Source organism: Triturus cristatus, chromosome 3_1, assembly GCF_964204655.1.
Source record: "Triturus cristatus chromosome 3_1, aTriCri1.1, whole genome shotgun sequence".
In the NCBI taxonomy this organism is placed as follows: domain Eukaryota; kingdom Metazoa; phylum Chordata; class Amphibia; order Caudata; family Salamandridae; genus Triturus; species Triturus cristatus.
Window position 1 is genome coordinate 123,929,426 of NC_140583.1, and position 18,171 is coordinate 123,947,596.

The following is an 18,171-nucleotide window of genomic DNA, read 5'->3' on the forward strand; positions in this document are numbered from 1 at the left end:
TCGAGCTATGGCCTCTTCTATTGCTCGAAGTCTGCGTGCATGGTTATGTACTTTCTGGTTTTTAGAGGTCTGTGCAAATTGCTTTGATCAACATGCCTTTAGATGGCACCTCACCTCCCTTTTTGGTGCGCACGCCTACTCAGCTTTATGCCGGTTCAGGGATAGTCATGCTGGTACGGAGTCCTAACTCTCTATTGTTGTACTAAGGTAGTCAGGTACAGTTGTTTCCCCTGGTTTCAACTCTCCCACCTACCTGGGACGAAGTTCTTCTCTCCCCTCCAGGAATACACCCAGTGTGGCGTTCCTGCTTTCTACTCTGTACTTTTTATCATTTATGCTGTAGTTGACAGGTTTCGTTTCCAGCAACTTATCATACTTTGCAGTCTCCTCGGAGTCTATTCTTTTGGCTTCTTCGCCGCTCTAATCTTCCTACCAGAGTACTTACTTTGGCAGGTATTCTGTTTGTTGTGTAGTTGTACTATAGCCTTGTTCCCTGATTTCGGGGAACTTATTTGTGTGCCTCGGAGGCATATTTGTGTGCTACTTATGCACTTTGCACCCCTTATAGGGACTTTGCCTTCCTCTTTTCTCTGCCCTAATGTCCATGTGGGTTATGCTGGTGCCTCAGGCAGGTGACCTGTTTGGCCTAATTTACTTTAATTTCCAGTGACCCTTTACTTTGCTTTGTTTTAGTCTTTGGAACGCATGGATTCTCATGTTATGTTCCTATTGGTTCTTTTTGGTTCCACCATTCAAGCCTTATCGTCCTCCTGTGACGGTTCGTCTACAGCAGTCTAGTATACTAGACGGATAGGTTGCATTTCACCCCCCTTCTTGGTGGGGTATTTCTTCTGTAAGTTGGACAATGTGTGATTGTAATAATCAACGGCCTGTTGCCCTTCGTTCCTGCCAGCTCTTCATTTTATGCTAGAGGTGGTCTTCTTCACCTTCTTCTTCGTCGCCGTCGTAGTCTTCATTATCTTTTCCTGCTGCCACCTACTGGCATCCTTCAGTCGGTGGTGTTGGTTCTTGGATGGTTGCCCTAGTTCTCCTGTAGTGGGCAAGGTCTTCCATTTCCTATTCTTAGTATGCATTGTCTTTCTATTTTCAGCCTTGTCTTTCTTTCTCCACCTCAGTTACTCTCGTAATTTCTTCGTTCCCACTGTCGGACGTATTAGCTCTGCTCTCCCTTGGTTACTACAGTTCATGGAGTACCCTTCATCCTCCACTTATCATCCTCCCGCTCACTGGCGGAGTATGTGGGTTACCTTCGACATAGTGGCTATACTTTCGCTTACCCTGTATGACTTGCGTGCCTACGGGAATTTCAATGGTTTTCTATGCATATTTATCCTTGTATACATTTCTCTTGGATATATATGTCTCTGCATGTATATACCTGTCTCTTGATTGGATCTCTTGTAGAGGTCTTTTACTTCTGAGATATATATATATATATATATATATATATATATATATCATCTTATGTATGTGTGTGTGTGTATATGTGTGTTTGTATATGTGTGTGTGTGTATGTGTCTTGTGCACATATGGTCATCTGGCCTTCTATACAGTGTGCGTCACTTCATTTTTCCTACACCCTTCTTGGTTACCTGGTTTAGCCTACTTGGTTGCACTTGTCTGTTTCCTGCCTTCTCTTCAGTGAGTGCCTCTGTTACATTCTATCAGAGGATGCCTTATATACTTTAAAGTTCTTAATGGAAGAGCGGTTTCTTTTACCATCCTTGTTGTTTCCTAGCGATGCTTTTCAGCATTCATTATTCTTTCCTCCATCATTCTAACATTGGAGTTCTATTTTTTTTTTTAATTTGTATCTCAGGATAGTTTCCTCGACAATTGGTGGGTGCTTTTTATTCGTTGTACGTGTTGCTGCACCTGAGCACGTTGTTTGTTCATTCCGTTTGTTTTTTGCATGGGCTCTGTGGACTATTGTCATTGGTCCCTTTGTATTCCCCAATCTTAGGTTGCATATCCTTTTGGGGTGCCTCTTTTCTTAGTTCTGTACCGTGTTCTTACAGTTGTATAGCTTTCCACTCCCTATGGGCTCCCATAGTCCTTCTTGTTAATCAGTCCTCACGGTGAGCAGCTTGCTTCATCTATCATTTTTGGATAGTCTGGTCCTTTTCTATCTTTTGAACCGGCTTCTCCTATGTGTCGCTCTTTGGTGAGGTCAGTTTGCAGCCCCTTCTCTAAGGATGGTATTGCTTGGGCATCTGATTATAAGATAAGGAATCTGCGGCTAGATGTCTCTATCACTTACCGTCGCTAATGCCTTATCTGGTAAAAACAGAATCGAGCCGCAGATTCCTTTTTGACCCACCCATAGTCCCCTCTCTGCGAACTGAGGGCCCTGTTGTCTCCTAGATTCCCTCTTTGCATTTTACTTCTGTTCTTTTATACTGTACTTGTTGATACTAGATGTTCGAGGCATATGAGCTGCAGATCACACACTGAGGATAAGATCGCCATCTGGTGTTGGGCTCGGATGATTGCAGGTTGTTGTTGTCTTCGGAGAAGCCTTTGGTCACGAGGTTGGTGACTCCTCCCCTGGACAACAGTGCGCATGGGCATCCACTCCATCGGCAGATTGTTTTTTTCCGCCATTGGGTTCGGATGAACTTTTTTCCGCTCCAGCAGAAAACTTCCAGCAATCGATTTAACTCTTTGATTTGTATTCCATCGACGTCGACATCAACTCGGACCGGTTCCGGAAGCGGCTGATGGACAGGACACCCTTCAAAAAATGCCCCCAGTGTGGAGCGAAGTTCCCCCACAGTGACCACCACGAGGTTTGCAACCTCTGCCTGTCGCCGGAACACAACGAGTCCACCTGTCCAGCTTGTTCCGCTTTCCGTTCGAAGAAGACCCTCCGGGACCGAAGAGCTCGACGCCATATTATGGCCAAACCAGCTCCAGAACCGGAAGACATCTTTGCTCAAGATGTTCCCGAAGACGACACCGAAGATCTCGAGATCGTGTCCGAAGCCGACGATTCCGATGACCTCATCACTCCAGGGCAGCGTGTGAGTACCACCCCCCCTGCCCCTGCCCCATCCAAAAAAGCAGTGGTCAAGACTCCGCCAGTTGGGCCCAGTCGCGACCGGAAATCCTCTTCAGAAGCCCCGCCCTCGGGCCCGGCTCCGAAGACATCTAAGCCTGTGGGTGGCTCGGGCTCGAGCAAACCTCACCTAATTGTGCCTTTAACACCCTCGGCACCCAAACACTCATTGTTGGCACCGAAACAGGCTCCAAGACCGAAATCTCCTTCGGCACAGAAACGTTCCTCGGCACCGAAGTCTCCACCGGCACCGAAACGTTCTTCAACATCGATGCCTAAAAGTCCATCGGCACCGAAAACTCATTCGGCACCGAAACATCAATCGGCACCGAAACCTCAGTCGGCACCGAAACATCAATCGGCACCGAAACCTCAGTCGGCACCGAAAAATCAGTCGGCACCGAAAAATCAGTCGGCACCGAAAAATCCATCGGACCCGAAAAAATCATCGGAGCCGAAAACTGCGTCCCCGCCGAAACAAGCTCATAAAGACCCGAAGCGGACGTCACAGACACCACCTTCGGAGCCAGATGATCTTTTTCGACCAGATCCTACTCAGAAGCGGATCTACATCAATCCTAAAACAGGACATGTGACTGCCATCCCATATAAAAAGCGGAAGCTGGACACTACACCTCCCCCAGCTCCCATACGGAAAAAGGACTGTGCTACTTCACCACTTCGTCCTTCCTCTCCTGTTTTACCTCCTAACCCGTCCCCCCCTCCTCCTCCTGCTTCTCCTTTACCTTTACCTTTACCATCTCCCTATCATTCACCTCCTCCACAGGATGATAATGATGACTTAGGGGGAGGGGCGGACCCTGATTTATTTGATGATCCTGCTGACCCAAACGACCCTTTTACGTTCCCAGACCCAGCACCCATGGATGACTGGTCTTATCCTATACCTGACATGCCTGACCCCACTACCTACCCTTCCAAGCCCTCCCCTCCTGATGACCACCTAGGGTACGGCCAACTTATAAATAGGGCAGCAACATTCCACGGCGTTACAATGCACACAGACGCCATTGAAGAGGACTTCCTCCTTGATACCTTTGAGCAGTCACAAAAGACTGTCCACATACTGCCCATGATCAAAGGGGTTATAAAGCATGCTACTGAAGTCTTTAACGACCCTGTTCGAGCTAGGGTGCTCAACCCACGCATCGAAAAAAAGTACCGACCAGCCCCGCAAGACCCTGCATACATTAAGGCCCAGCTCCCTTTAGACTCCCTAGTCGTATCAAATGCCAGGAAGCGCGCTAACTCTCAGACAACTGGAGAAACGCCTCCCCCAGACAAGGAGTCTAAGCTTTTAGAAGCCTCGGGCAAACGGGTCGCCGCGCAGGCGGCTAACCATTGGCGTATTGCCAATACCCAGGCCCTGTTAGCCAGGTATGATAGAGCGCATTATGACCAACTTGAGGACCTTATGCAGCATCTGCCTGAACCCTTTAAGTCCCAGGCCTCTGACCTCATCCAAGAAGGCAAATTAATATCTAATGCCTCCATTAAATGCGCCTTAGATGCAGCAGACACTGCTTCTAGAGCGGTCAATACTGGCGTCTTACTCAGACGACATGCCTGGCTCCGTATTTCCGGTTTTAAACCGGAGGTTCAAACCGCAATTCTTGCTCAACCTTTCAACCAAGAGCAGCTATTTGGCCCTGCAGTGGATACTGCATTAGAAAAAATGAAAAAGGATAATGAAACTGCCAAGTCTATGGGAGCACTGCAGTCTCAACAGAACCGGGGTTCCTTTCGTCGCTCCTTTTATAGAGGAGGCTCCAAAAACACATCAACTGAGACCACGTCCACCTTTAAAAATTCTGGACAAACATCCCCTAACAGAGGTTACTTCCGGGGAGGTTATAGGGGAAACAATAACAAAGGTCGAGGACGCGGCAATAACAACAACACCCGCACCTCACCAGCCACCAAACAGTGACTTGCCACCACTCCCCCCAGACCATTCCACTCCGGTCGGGGGACGACTCCAACAATTCCTGCCTGTCTGGACTTCCATCACCACAGACAGGTGGGTAAGACAAATTATCCAGTCTGGCTACTGCCTCGAACTCATACAATCCCCCCCAAACATACCGCCCAAACAACGTCCAATGTCCTCGCATCATCTCTCTCTCCTCAAACAAGAAGTTCAATCCCTGTTACAAAAACATGCGATAGAACCAGTTCCCCTTCAACATCAGGGAAAAGGGGTATATTCTCTATACTTCCTCATTCCCAAAAAGGACAAAACACTAAGGCCCATACTGGATCTCAGACTACTAAACCAGTATATACATTCGGATCATTTTCACATGACCACTCTCCAACAAGTCCTCCCACTTTTACAACAGGGAGACTTCCTCGCCACATTGGACCTCAAGGACGCATACTTTCACATCCCTATGCATCCCGCTCACAGAAAATATCTACGATTTGTGGTAGATGGGCAACACTATCAATTTACAGTTCTCCCATTCGGAGTAACAACAGCACCCAGAGTGTTCACCAAGTGCCTAGCAGTCGTGGCAGCGCATCTCAGAAGACAACAGATCCATGTCTTCCCCTATCTGGACGATTGGCTCATAAAAGCCAATACATACCAAAAATGCGTTCTCCACACTCATCGCACGATTCAAACTCTCCACGATTTGGGATTCACTATCAACTACCCCAAATCCCACCTACAACCTTCCCACTTACATCAGTATCTAGGAGCAACCATAGATACATCCAAAGCCATTGCCTATCCCAGCACAGCCAGGATAGCCAGTATACAAAATCTCATCTCTCAATTTCAAACTCATCCATCTCTTCCAGCAAGAGTGTTCATGCAGCTCCTAGGCATGATGGCGTCCTGCATCTCCATAGTCCCACACGCACGACTTCAAATGCGTCCCTTACAAGAATGCTTAGCACAACAGTGGAACCAAGCTCACGGACAACTTACCGATCTGGTGTTGGTGGACAGTCGCTCACTTCGATCACTGAAATGGTGGAACACCATCAACCTGTCCAAAGGGAGACCGTTCTTAGAGCCTCTTCCACAAGTTGTGCTAACTACAGACGCATCTCTCACGGGGTGGGGAGCCCACCTCCTTCACCATACCACTCAGGGCAGATGGACCAGTCAACAGAAACTGCTCCACATCAACCACCTGGAACTCTTAGCAGTGTTCCTAGCACTAAAATCCTTTCAAATTCACCTAAAGAACAAAACTGTCCTCATACGCACAGACAACATGACGACAATGTATTATATACAGAAACAGGGAGGGACACACTCTCTCCAACTGTCCCAACTGGCACAGCAAATCTGGAGATGGGCAATTCCCCAAAACATCTACCTGTTAGCAGAACATCTCCCAGGGATCCACAACCAAGTGGCCGACCTCCTAAGTCGCCACACACAACAGATCCACGAATGGGAACTACACCCCAAAGTTCTACTCCCCTTCTTCCAGAAGTGGGGACAACCAGACATAGACCTGTTCGCCACTCCCGAAAACACAAAATGCCCAACCTTCGCCGCCAGGTTTCCACACCCACAGTCGAAGGGCAATGCCCTATGGATGAACTGGTCAGGCAGATTTGCGTACGCCTTTCCGCCTCTCCCACTAGTTCCATTTGTGGTACGCAAACTGAAACAACAGTCACTAACACTAATACTAGTGGCTCCCACTTGGGCACGTCAACCGTGGTTCACCACACTTCTGGAACTATCTTTAGTTCCACATCAAAAGCTACGCCTCTCCCCGGATCTGTTAACCCAGAACCATGGAGAAATCAGACACCCAGATCCTCAAACACTGAACCTAGCGATCTGGCTCCTGAGGTCTTAGAGTTCGGTTACCTCAATCTCCCTCCAGACTGTATGAATATCATAAAAGAAGCCAGACGCCCTACTACTAGAGCGTGTTATGCCGCTAAATGGAAACGATTTGCCATCTACTGCGCTAATAATGACATACATCCATTGGATGCTTCCATCCAAAACATCATTTGCTATCTACTACACTTGCAAAGATGCAATCTAGCGTATTCCTCTATACGATTACACCTAGCAGCCTTGGCAGCCTACTTGCAAAATAGGCAACACCTGTCCCTTTTTAAGGTACCAGCCATCAAAGCGTTTATGGAAGGTCTCAAAAGGATTCTTCCCCCAAGATTGCCACCTGCCCCAGTGTGGAATCTCAATGTGGTCCTAACAAGACTCATGGGCCCCCCATTTGAACCTATGCACAAATGTGAATTGCAATTCCTAACATGGAAGGTAGCCTTCCTTATCGCAATCACTTCCCTGCGCAGAGTAAGTGAAATACAAGCCCTTACACTTGAAGAACCTTTCTTACAACTACACCGTAACAAAGTGGTTCTTAGGACAAACCCTAAATTTCTTCCAAAAGTGATTTCCCCTTTCCACCTTAACCAATCAGTAGAATTACCGGTCTTTTTCCCAAATCCAGACTCGGTAGCTGAAAGGGCCCTACATACCTTAGATGTTAAAAGAGCATTGCTTTATTACATCGACAGAACAAAACCTTTTCGAAAGACAAAACAACTCTTTGTTGCTTTCGCGCCACCACACAAAGGCAACCCAATCTCCAAATCAGGGATAGCCAGGTGGATAGTTAAATGCATCCAAATATGCTACCTCAAGGCTAAACGTACACTCACAGTTCCCCCTAGGGCGCACTCCACGCGTAAAATAGGGGCTTCTATGGCCTTCTTAGGCAATATTCCCTTAGAAGACATTTGCAAGGCAGCCACATGGTCTACCACGCATACCTTCACTAAACACTATTGTGTTGACGTGCAGGCCAAACAACAGGCCTCCGTGGGCCAGGCTGTCCTAAAAACTTTATTTCAAACTGCTGCAACGGATACAGGCGACCACCGCTAAGGGGAGCACTGCTGTATAATCTATCCTCAGTGTGTGATCTGCAGCTCATATGCCTCGAACGGAATATGCTACTTACCAGTATGCATCTGTTCTTGGCATGTAGAGCTGCAGAGTCACACACGCCCGCCCGCCTCCCCGGGACCTGTATCTGTTCCAGCATCCGTCTTACTTAGACATTACACATGGACATCCTTTCTTTCTTTTCTATATACTCCATCTTTTCCCAACATGGCGAAAAACAATCTGCCGATGGAGTGGATGCCCATGCGCACTGTTGTCCAGGGGAGGAGTCACCAACCTCGTGACCAAAGGCTTCTCCGAAGACAACAACAACCTGCAATCATCCGAGCCCAACACCAGATGGCGATCTTATCCTCAGTGTGTGACTCTGCAGCTCTACATGCCAAGAACAGATGCATACTGGTAAGTAGCATATTCCTTTCCCCTTTTTGGCACACTATTGCCAGAGATTGTTTCTCCAAGTAGCTCCGCGTTGTTTGCGCAAAAATAGTCACAAAAACAGACTTTGGTGCTTCGGAGGAGGGCTCATATGGCCACAGTTTACATCACATCCGGGAGACAACATCGCTACAGAGTTGCTCATCGCCCTCTGCCAATGCTGGAAAAGTTTCTGTATCCAGTCTGGTGCCTGAGGAGGATTCTAAGATAAGGAATCTGTGGCTAGATCCTGTCTCTACTAGATAAGGCGTTGCCGAATGTAAGTAACTTGTCCACTCGTGCAGCTAGCAAGAGAATAAGGTTTAAGAAGGTGTTGCTATGCCAATTGCAGTGAATAATACTGAATAGTTCTACTTTTACTCATTTCGTCCTTTTATGTCTCATACTTCCAAATGCATATATATTTTCCGAATGAACTACAACCATGATTTGGGCGCGGAAAGAATTAAGAAATAGATGTCAGTCCACAGCACAAATCTAACTTCTTGGCCCTAGTTTGCATAATATGAGGCTATGGTTTTTGTCTAATAAACTCCGGTCTCCAAAGGCATACTGAACCGAAGATGATATGCAATGGCTAATGGGAAGCTATTAGATAGTTAAAAGAGCCTGCTCTTCTGCTCAGGTTCATAGAATGATCGTACAGTGAGTAGCAAGAATGGAGCCCAAGATGGACCTCAGAAATATCTCAATAGTTTGTGTTTTTAACCAAAAAACTACAGTATTTCTTGAGCCTTACTTTTTATACAGAAGTGTACAAAATAAGAAACGGACACCTCACATCCAGAGCACTTAGACATGTGTCTTTAAAAGTGTATCTACACTAGGTAAAGCTTACTTCAAAGCTGAGACTTCGCTCTTGGTCACTTTACATTTTTGCATTTTTGTGGGATTCATGAGAGGAGGAACCTAGATAAACCATTTGTATTGTTCAAACTTTCCATTCAACAGATGTACTTTGTCCTTATAATCAGGGTATTTCAAAACCTTTTGTTGTCAACATATTTCAATATAGGAGCTGATATTCTCACCTTTCGACTCCTCCAGCTAGGGTGATGGCCAGATAGCAAATGAGGATGGGTTTTCTGTGTCTATTCTGCTTGTCTGCTGACCAGAGCATGCCAGCTTGCAGGCACTCTTCGAAGAGAAAACTCATGATTGTTCCAGTAGAAACAGTAATAGCTTCTTTCAGCTTAACATTCTAAAGCCTCTAGGCCTCCCACACATGGCCTTCTAGAGTTGATACAGTACCTAAGATGGATTCACTCCCAAAAAAGTGCCAATAAAATTCCATGGTTCTTCCTCTGCCATTTCGGGTGTGGAGAGGTGCCTATTGCGTCATCCAGCTTTCCTTATTTTCATGCCCAAGGGTCATACAGGGTGCATGTTGGAGTTACAGGATATTTAGCCACTCCACGAAATACCCTACATACGTAAAGAACAATACTCCTATAGATTCCATGATTGTCACTACGGGCCAGAAAGCGAAAATGCACCCTCATTCATTGGCCCACCTCCTGACAAGTAAAGTAAAAGAATAGAGATGATGGGGAGGAAGACTAAGAACAGCTGCCACTCAATGGTACATTGCTAACTCTAGTGCCCTCCTGACAGATGTGCGGATCAGCAGTCAAAGAATGTTGACCGCGTGCAACAACTCCCACAGCAATAAAGAAAAAGAGCAAAGGCAATAATACAATAGGGTATAACTATTGCCTATACCTGCCTGAAATCTACACTAGATGCAGCAGACACAGCTCGTAAGCATACTTATACTGATACCAACTTTAGGAGACGTGCATGGTTGAGACGATCAGGGTTTAAATATGATGTACAGGCATCAGTCATCAGTTTGCGCTTTACGAGAGAAACCATGTTTTTATTGGCAGTCGATGATTCCCTCCAACAAATGGAGAAGAACAAAGAAACAGCAAAGTGGCAGGAGCTCTAGTGATGGGCTTTAGCCCAATACACCACAGACAAATTCATGCCAAAAACCAGCACGAAGAGCACCGCCCCACAGTGGCATTACCTCTTGATGCTCTGACAGCAGGACAGAGCCGCTAGAGGAAAGGTACAAGACCCCAAAAGGAAGTCCCAAATGGAAATCCCTCGACACACAACACTGTGTAGGAGGCTTACGCCTGGAGTGGAGAAAACAGCATCAACACATTGGTACTCCGCATTGTAAGACCGTTATTGCATAAAGTTAGACCGCAGACCACAGACTGTAAACTATAAAACAGAACTTGCAGCAATAAGTGGAAGATCTCCTACAAAATCGGGGAATAGAGTTGGTGCCAAGGGAATAATGTCACAAGGGGGTATACTTTACTTTTTGTTTTCTGCTGCTAAAGCCTATCCTGGACCTCATTTTCTTGAACAAGTTTCTGAAGACCCAAAAGGTCAAGATGATCGCACTTCAAGAAGTCATCCCACTCTGAAAGGGGTACTACATTGCAACCATAGACCTCAAGGATGCCTACCTGCGCTTTCCGATGAACAGCAGACATGAGAAATACCTTGTTTGTGGTAGACTATGTATATTACCAATCAGGGTGCTCTCCTTGGGATAAAATCGGCACCATGAATGTTTACAAAATGTCCTATAGTATTAGGAGCACACTTGAGAAAGGCAGATGTGTTCCCCTACCTTGCTTGTCAAGTTCTGCACCTTTTCCCTGAAGGGTAGAAGAGACTGCCTTCGTCCACTTTTTATTGCTCATGGCATAAGACAATGTAAGGATGCCTTGACTTTATGCATGCACACAGACTCTGAACTCATTTTTAACAGTTCTCCTTGTATGCCGCTTGGAGAGTAACTAGTACATTTCATTACACACTGTCAACTGTGAAATCTAGGGTCTTTGTCAAAAGTCCTGCCTTATCTGTTTGTGATTGCACTGCCTAAAGTTTGTAGCACAGTTGTTGTCCTTTGTTTTCGTCAGGGAATAAGGTTTTTGTTATACATTGAGGCCTTTCTTATAATTAAAGTATATATATAAATATATATATTTGTCCACCAACTGATTTGAGGGCAGCGCGCAACACGGTCGGTGCAGTCGGGCGAGGACGAATCCTTCCTCGTAAAAGTTTCTCAACAAAAATGTTTTAGCTTGTAAAGGCTAATTCGCTAACTATGTCAAAAGAGCATACAGATAGTGATGCAGACTCTACAGGTTGGGATTGAATTCTCCCTAAACTCTCAAGAGGAAGAGGTTTTCTTGGAGCAATACTAAACTCGAGAGAGGCCATAGCACTCCAGTAGAAAAGAAAATTTTGGTATTGACACAAACTTGCCTTTACCAGAAAGGACAGTTTTACAGTGAGAACTAAGTTGAAAACTGATTGGCATGAATGCCTCTAATCCCTCAGGCCTTACTCCACAAAACCACATGAAGTCAATCAAAGATTGGCTTTATAACTAATGATCCGTGGCAACTGGGATTATCTAGGAGTTGTCACAGAGAAAGTGTAGAGGGAGATACGATGGTGGAAAATCAAACATCACAATAGGCAGACCTTTCCAGCAATGAATTCCTTCTGCGTCCATTACTGCAGATGCATCCCACACAGGATTGGGTGCACATCCGGGTCAAGGGAGTCCCTTGGAAGCAGTGAAGCACAAAGATGTGCTAGAACTAAAGACCGATTACCTGACACTGTAGGCCTTCCACATACATATCCAGAAGACCGTACAAATACAGTCTGACAATACAACAAATATGTTCTCCTAAATAAACAAGGGAACGATTATCACATGTTCTAACCAAACTAGTACAGGAAGTATGGAGATGGTCAAAACACAGATTCAACTTAAATAGCCATCCACCTACCAGGCCTGCACAACATCGAAGCAATCCGGCTAGGAGATAAGAAAGCATGTCCACGAGTGTGAGCTGAAACAATAGATAGTGCAAAGAATCTTTCACGGGTGTCGCACACCACAAGTTAACCTCTTTGCAATAAACACTAATGCAAGATTTCAAAACCTTGGTTCCAGGTATTCACACACTGTCCACGGGGAATGCCCTGGTGATAGACTGTCAGTCTTTGCATACACTCTTTTTCCAGTTCCACTGATACTACTAGTGATGAGCAAGTACAGACAGACAATCATGATATTCATAACGATCGCACCACAGTAGGAAAAACAAACACAGTTTTCAGACCTAGTGGAGACGGCACAAGGCAAGATAATAAAATGTCTCTCCTTACAAGACTGATTGACAATACAACAAGATAAAGTTTGCCAGCCAGCCGGAGTCTACTGACATGGTTCCTGAGGTTTTTGTATTCCGACATGTGGGGCACACCCAAAGATGCAGGACGTCATGAGGGAGGTTGGGAGGCAACAACGCACCTAAAAGGAACAGATTTGACTGCTGGTGCAGGAAAGGGGAACTAACGAGACTATACAATAAATAGATACTTGACACACCTTTTAAATGAAAAGCTTTCACACACATTGATTAAGGTACATCATTCAGCAATATTGGAATACACAATGGATATTATTAAATTGAGTCTCCTTAAGACACCAGTCATCAAACGATTCTTAGAAGGTGCCCAAAAAAAGGCACCACCGAAGTCTCCACCCACAGCAATGTGAGAACACAATTGATAAGAACATAGTTTGAGATGATGCACAAGGCGGGACTCAAATGTAGAACTCTGAAGACTTGTAGGCACTCGCTGTACAATACACTGCATGTGAATCAAGAAAAGATTCACATGGCAAAACTAAAAGGTTTCCTACCTGTAACAGTAGTTGTGCAGCTTGCTGAATTATCCCGATTCACATCCTACACTTGTGCCTCAAAAGAAATGAGGTGCGAACGTAAATTAAGATATGAAATGTGTAGAAGGAAAATAGATCCGTACAGGTCACCTACCAACAAGGGCAAAAATCATCAAAAGTTGGGGAACACGCACTGACATTCTGGGTGCACATCTGACATGATTGAGTGGCTATACCCCCCGGCTTGATTAATTCCCAAGAAAAAGGCAGGAGGACAGTTCTGAACTAGATGTCGGCATAATGCACAACATGACTACAAAACTACTCCTACAGGCAAGTAACCTTTCTGGTATTGTACTATATTTTTCTGAATACTTTGGAAATCCTTGTTTTATTTCATTAGCAAGTCTTATTTTGTGATTTCATTTATGTTATGAAGGTGCACTTGGAATTGGTCTGTTTAATTGTATTTTTTAAAACGGTTTTGCTATGAATTTTCACGATTTTATTTTACCATGCACTCAATTGGCTCTGTTTGGCGTCTGGACAAAATGTTTACATACCAAAAGCCATAAATTAAGTATAGTTGGAATTATTTGTATATTGGTTGGAAACCTTTGCATATTGGTACGTTTATTTTCTCAATTGTTTTTTAACTGCAAACTTTGTCTAATGCACCTTTTTTATTGCAGATGTGCTAGTGTGGAGTAATGACAGGATGATACGCTGGCTTTTATCAATGGGCCTTAAAGAATATGCAAATAACCTCTTAGAAAGTGGAGTGCATGGAGCACTTGTTGCCTTAGATGAAACTTTTGACTTCAATACCTTGGCTCTTTTATTACAAATACCCACTCAGAACACGCAGGTAATGACTGTTGCTTATTTACTTTTCATTATGTACCATGTGCTGTAAGATATGTCCATGCACGTAATGGACTACCAGCAGACATGTAATGTTTATGAACCTATTTTGGACTCCTGCTACCCAGTCCGGCTTTCCTCCTTTTCAGTGCTTCACCCTCTGCCTAGCCACTATTGAACGTAACCAGCTCTGGCAACTCCACAGAAGATTTGATGGCTAATAAGGAAGAGTGTAGATAACCGGCAAACCATTCTGTAGTGCAAGTGATCTTAGTTATCTGGCAGTAATGGTTAAGAATCGCCTTCATTTTTAAATACATTTCTTACAACCCAGCTTTAGATTTCCAAAGCCATCCCAACTTTTAAGCTTGGACATACTTAATCCAGCTCTTAAAAGATCTTTATATATCACATTTAGACTAGCCACACTGCCAGTGAAACTGTATACTAGCACCTTTTAAAAAAAGGAGGAAGTAGTTTGTCCACCTGCGGATACGAGTTTGGGGGGGGGATAGAATATTCAATGCATCTTATCATGTTTTGCACATTTTCCCTGAAGGCTAGAAGAGGCTGCCTTCATCCACTTTTTATTGCTCGTGGCATAAGACAATGTAAGGATGCCTTGACTTTATGCATGCGCACAGACTCTGAACTAATTTTTAACATATCTCTTTTATGCGGCTTGGAAAGTAACTAGTTAATTTCATTACGCTCTGTCCACTGTGAAATCTAGGTTCTTTGTCAAAAGTTCTGCCTTATCTGTTTGTGATTGCACTGCGTAAAGTTTGTAACACAGTTGTCCTTTGTTTTCGTCAGGAAATAGGGTTTTTATTATACATTGAAGCCTTTCTTATGATTAAAGTGTGTGTGTGTGTGTGTGTGTATATATATATATATATATATATATATATATATGTCCACAAATTGATTCGGGAGCAGCGCACAGCACGGCCGGTGCAGTCGTGCGAGGACGAATCATTCCTCGTAAAAATTGCTCAACAAAACAATACGATGCACTCCAGGGATTTGTTAAAGCTAATTTATCAGCTTGCCACCATCATCGACCTCTGCAGTCTTGTTAATGGTTCACAGACCGTGAACAAGACCGCAGAGGTCTCTGTTGTGCGTAGGGTTTTGAGTGGAACAGGAAGACTGGCGCTCTGGCTGGTAAGCAGTGTGTATGAGAAATATGGATTAGCTACGGTGCTCACAGGTCAGGGGAGACCCAACAACCCCTGTCAATGTGTGGGTGCGGACCCACAGCGACACTTGAGACAGTGTCCCGGGCACACGTTAGAGTGTAAACATACAGTTAGGTTTTCTTCTTTAAGTCTCTTAAAGCAAAGTAAGTTGTGGTCGACATCAGTGGATTCTTTAAGTTGGATATTACATTTTTTTGATGAACAGAAAAGAAAACAACCAGCCGACCACGTGTTTCGTCACTTGGGACAATTATCCCATGACTCTTCAGGGCTGCATGGAAAGGAAGTTTAAGCATGCAAATCGTCGGACCGGTGATCATTCCAACCCGGTCAGAACGTGTGTCGTGGATATGATAATGGTGTAAGCAAATGGAGTAATGGGAAAACAAGTAAAAATGGGGCGGATGGATGATCCAAGCCCGCGTGCATGATCCAAAGGTAGTGTACGGGTGGGTTCGTCCATATCACAATTAGTCCTCTGTAAGTGATGGCACAATACTGTGTGTAGGATCCGTCTCGCTTTCCGGTTGCGACCGCAGAGGTCGAAACACGTTGGGTGCAATCTAATAAATTAGCTTGAACAAATCCCTGGGGTGTGTCGTATTGTTTTGTTGATGGAGAGATAGAGAGATATATATGTATGTATGTATATGTATGTATGTATGTGTGTATATATATATATATATATTCACTGAAAAAACCATAGGTTTCACACACGTTATAGTTAGGAATTAGCATTTAAAAAACCTTGCAAATTCACTGAAAAAACCATAGGTTTCACACATGTTATAGTTAGCGGAAATTTTACTGATAAAAAACCAATGAAATTCCCCCGTTATAGTTAGTGCAGGCAACTATAACTCACGCGACCGCAATCCTCTGCTGATGCTAATACTGTATTTAGACACTTATTTGCCCATGTCTTCTTCCATACATTTTTAGCTATATATATATTAGAAATATTTTTTTTTCATAAAGACACATATATCATCAGCAGAAGATTGCGGTCGCGTGAGTTATAGTTGCCTGCACTAACTATAACGGGGGAATTTCATTGGTTTTTTATCAGTAAAATTTCCGCTAACTATAACATGTGTGAAACCTATGGTTTTTTCAGTGAATTTGCAAGGTTTTTTAAATGCCAATTCCTAACTATAACGTGTGTGAAACCTATGGTTTTTTCAGTGAATTTGTATGGTTTTTTAAATGCTAATTCCTAACTATAACGTGTGTGAAACCTATGGTTTTTTCAGTGAATTTGTATGGTTTTTTAAATGCTAAGTTACTTTACGCCATTCGTGGCGTGCGCGCCCACTTAACGCAGTTCGTTCCGTGCACGCACGGTGCGCTTCGCGCACCGTGCGCGCACTTTACGCAGTTAGTGCCGTGCACGCACGGTGGGCACGCGGTGCGCTATGCGCACCGCGTGCCCACGTTACGCTAGATGGGCCATGTACGCACGATGCGCTTCGCGCACCGTGCGCACATGGAGGACATATGATGCACTTCGTTTTGAAAGGTAATATTGTAATTTTTCGTATATTTTATAAGCCATGCACAAATGGTGCCCTTCGGGCACCATTTGCACACGGGGTGGAGAGAGTGTGGATAATTTTTTTTTTTATTATTTTTTATTTAATATTTTAGTTTATCTCGTGTAATAAGCCATGCAAAATTGGTGCCCTTCGGGCACCAATTGCACACGGGGTGGAGAGAGTGTGGATAATTTTTTTTTTTTAATATTTTTTACCGTACGCGTACGGTAAGCGTAATCGGCGAAATTACCGAAAAAAAAAAAAATCCGTTTTTGGCCTTGGGGGATCTTTGGGGACTCCCTCAACATGGCTATGTGTGTGGGAGCTGTCTAAACAGCCCCTTTACATGTTTTTGGGCTTTATATTTTAAAAATCACTCTCAGTGCGAGAGAGAAAATGGCGGCCGCCGCTTCCTGGTTTCGGCCGATTCGAATGTTTACTTAGATCTAAGAGCCAATCAGAATCGCGCTCGCGCACGCCACCGTACGCGTACGGTAAGCGTACCGTAAGCGCACCGTAAGCTGGCTCAGATATATATATTGATTTAAAGGCTATTTTCTCAGAATCTACTGAACAGATTTACACCAAACCTACAAAAGGCACTTCCTTGACCTGAGGACTACCTCTCTGCCAAATTTCTAGTAATTCTGTTCAGCCGTTCGGGCTGTAGCCCTGTCTAAAGGTCCTATGGAAAAATGCATGGGAAAAACGCGTTTTGGGACCCCCCTTTTATCTCAGCCCCCGCTTGACGAATCCCCCCCGAGACTTTCAGGGTAGGAGCGGAGCGTAGCGCCCCACCTATTTTGAAAAATTCGCGAGGATTCGTCGACCGGCGCCAAAGTTATTCAAAATAGAATGTTGCGGATTTCCTATGGAAACGTGGTCCTAACTATAACTACCTACTGGCGACCGCCAGTAGGTAATATATATATATATATATATATATATATATATATATATATATATATATATATATATATATATATATATATATATATATATATATATATATATATATATATATATATATATATATATATATATATATATATATTCTTTAGGTACATAATAATTTTTTATATGTTTTCAAATGCTTAATGTTTGTTGATCATGTATTGTATATTGTCAAATGCTTAATGTTTGTTTATCAAGTATTGTTTATTGTATGCCCTGCTTGGGACAGGCTTACACAATATAAAGCATTCTGTATTCATAAACTTGTTGCCTCATTTATGATAGTCTGACTTGAGTCTCTCTTCAAGTCACTAGATTAAAGCTTAAATGCAGCAGACTTTAAAAATTACAATTTCTTTACTTTTTAGTTTTCTTCCAGCATTACCTAATGTGACAACATCTTGCCACTAAAATATCTCTAATGT

General features: G+C 44.0%; 1 protein-coding gene across 18 annotated transcripts in view; it reads left to right on the top strand.

Annotated features, from left to right (window-relative positions):
* The window catches only part of PPFIA1 (PPFI scaffold protein A1), a 775,827-nt gene that overhangs the window by 631,029 nt on the left and 126,627 nt on the right, over positions 1–18,171 (top strand). For all 18 annotated transcript variants that reach the window (XM_085643557.1, XM_085643540.1, XM_085643545.1 and 15 more), the window contains one exon: positions 13,884–14,059. In XM_085643557.1, coding sequence (XP_085499683.1) covers positions 13,884–14,059 — 176 coding nt within the window. The remainder of the gene's footprint in view (positions 1–13,883; positions 14,060–18,171) is intronic.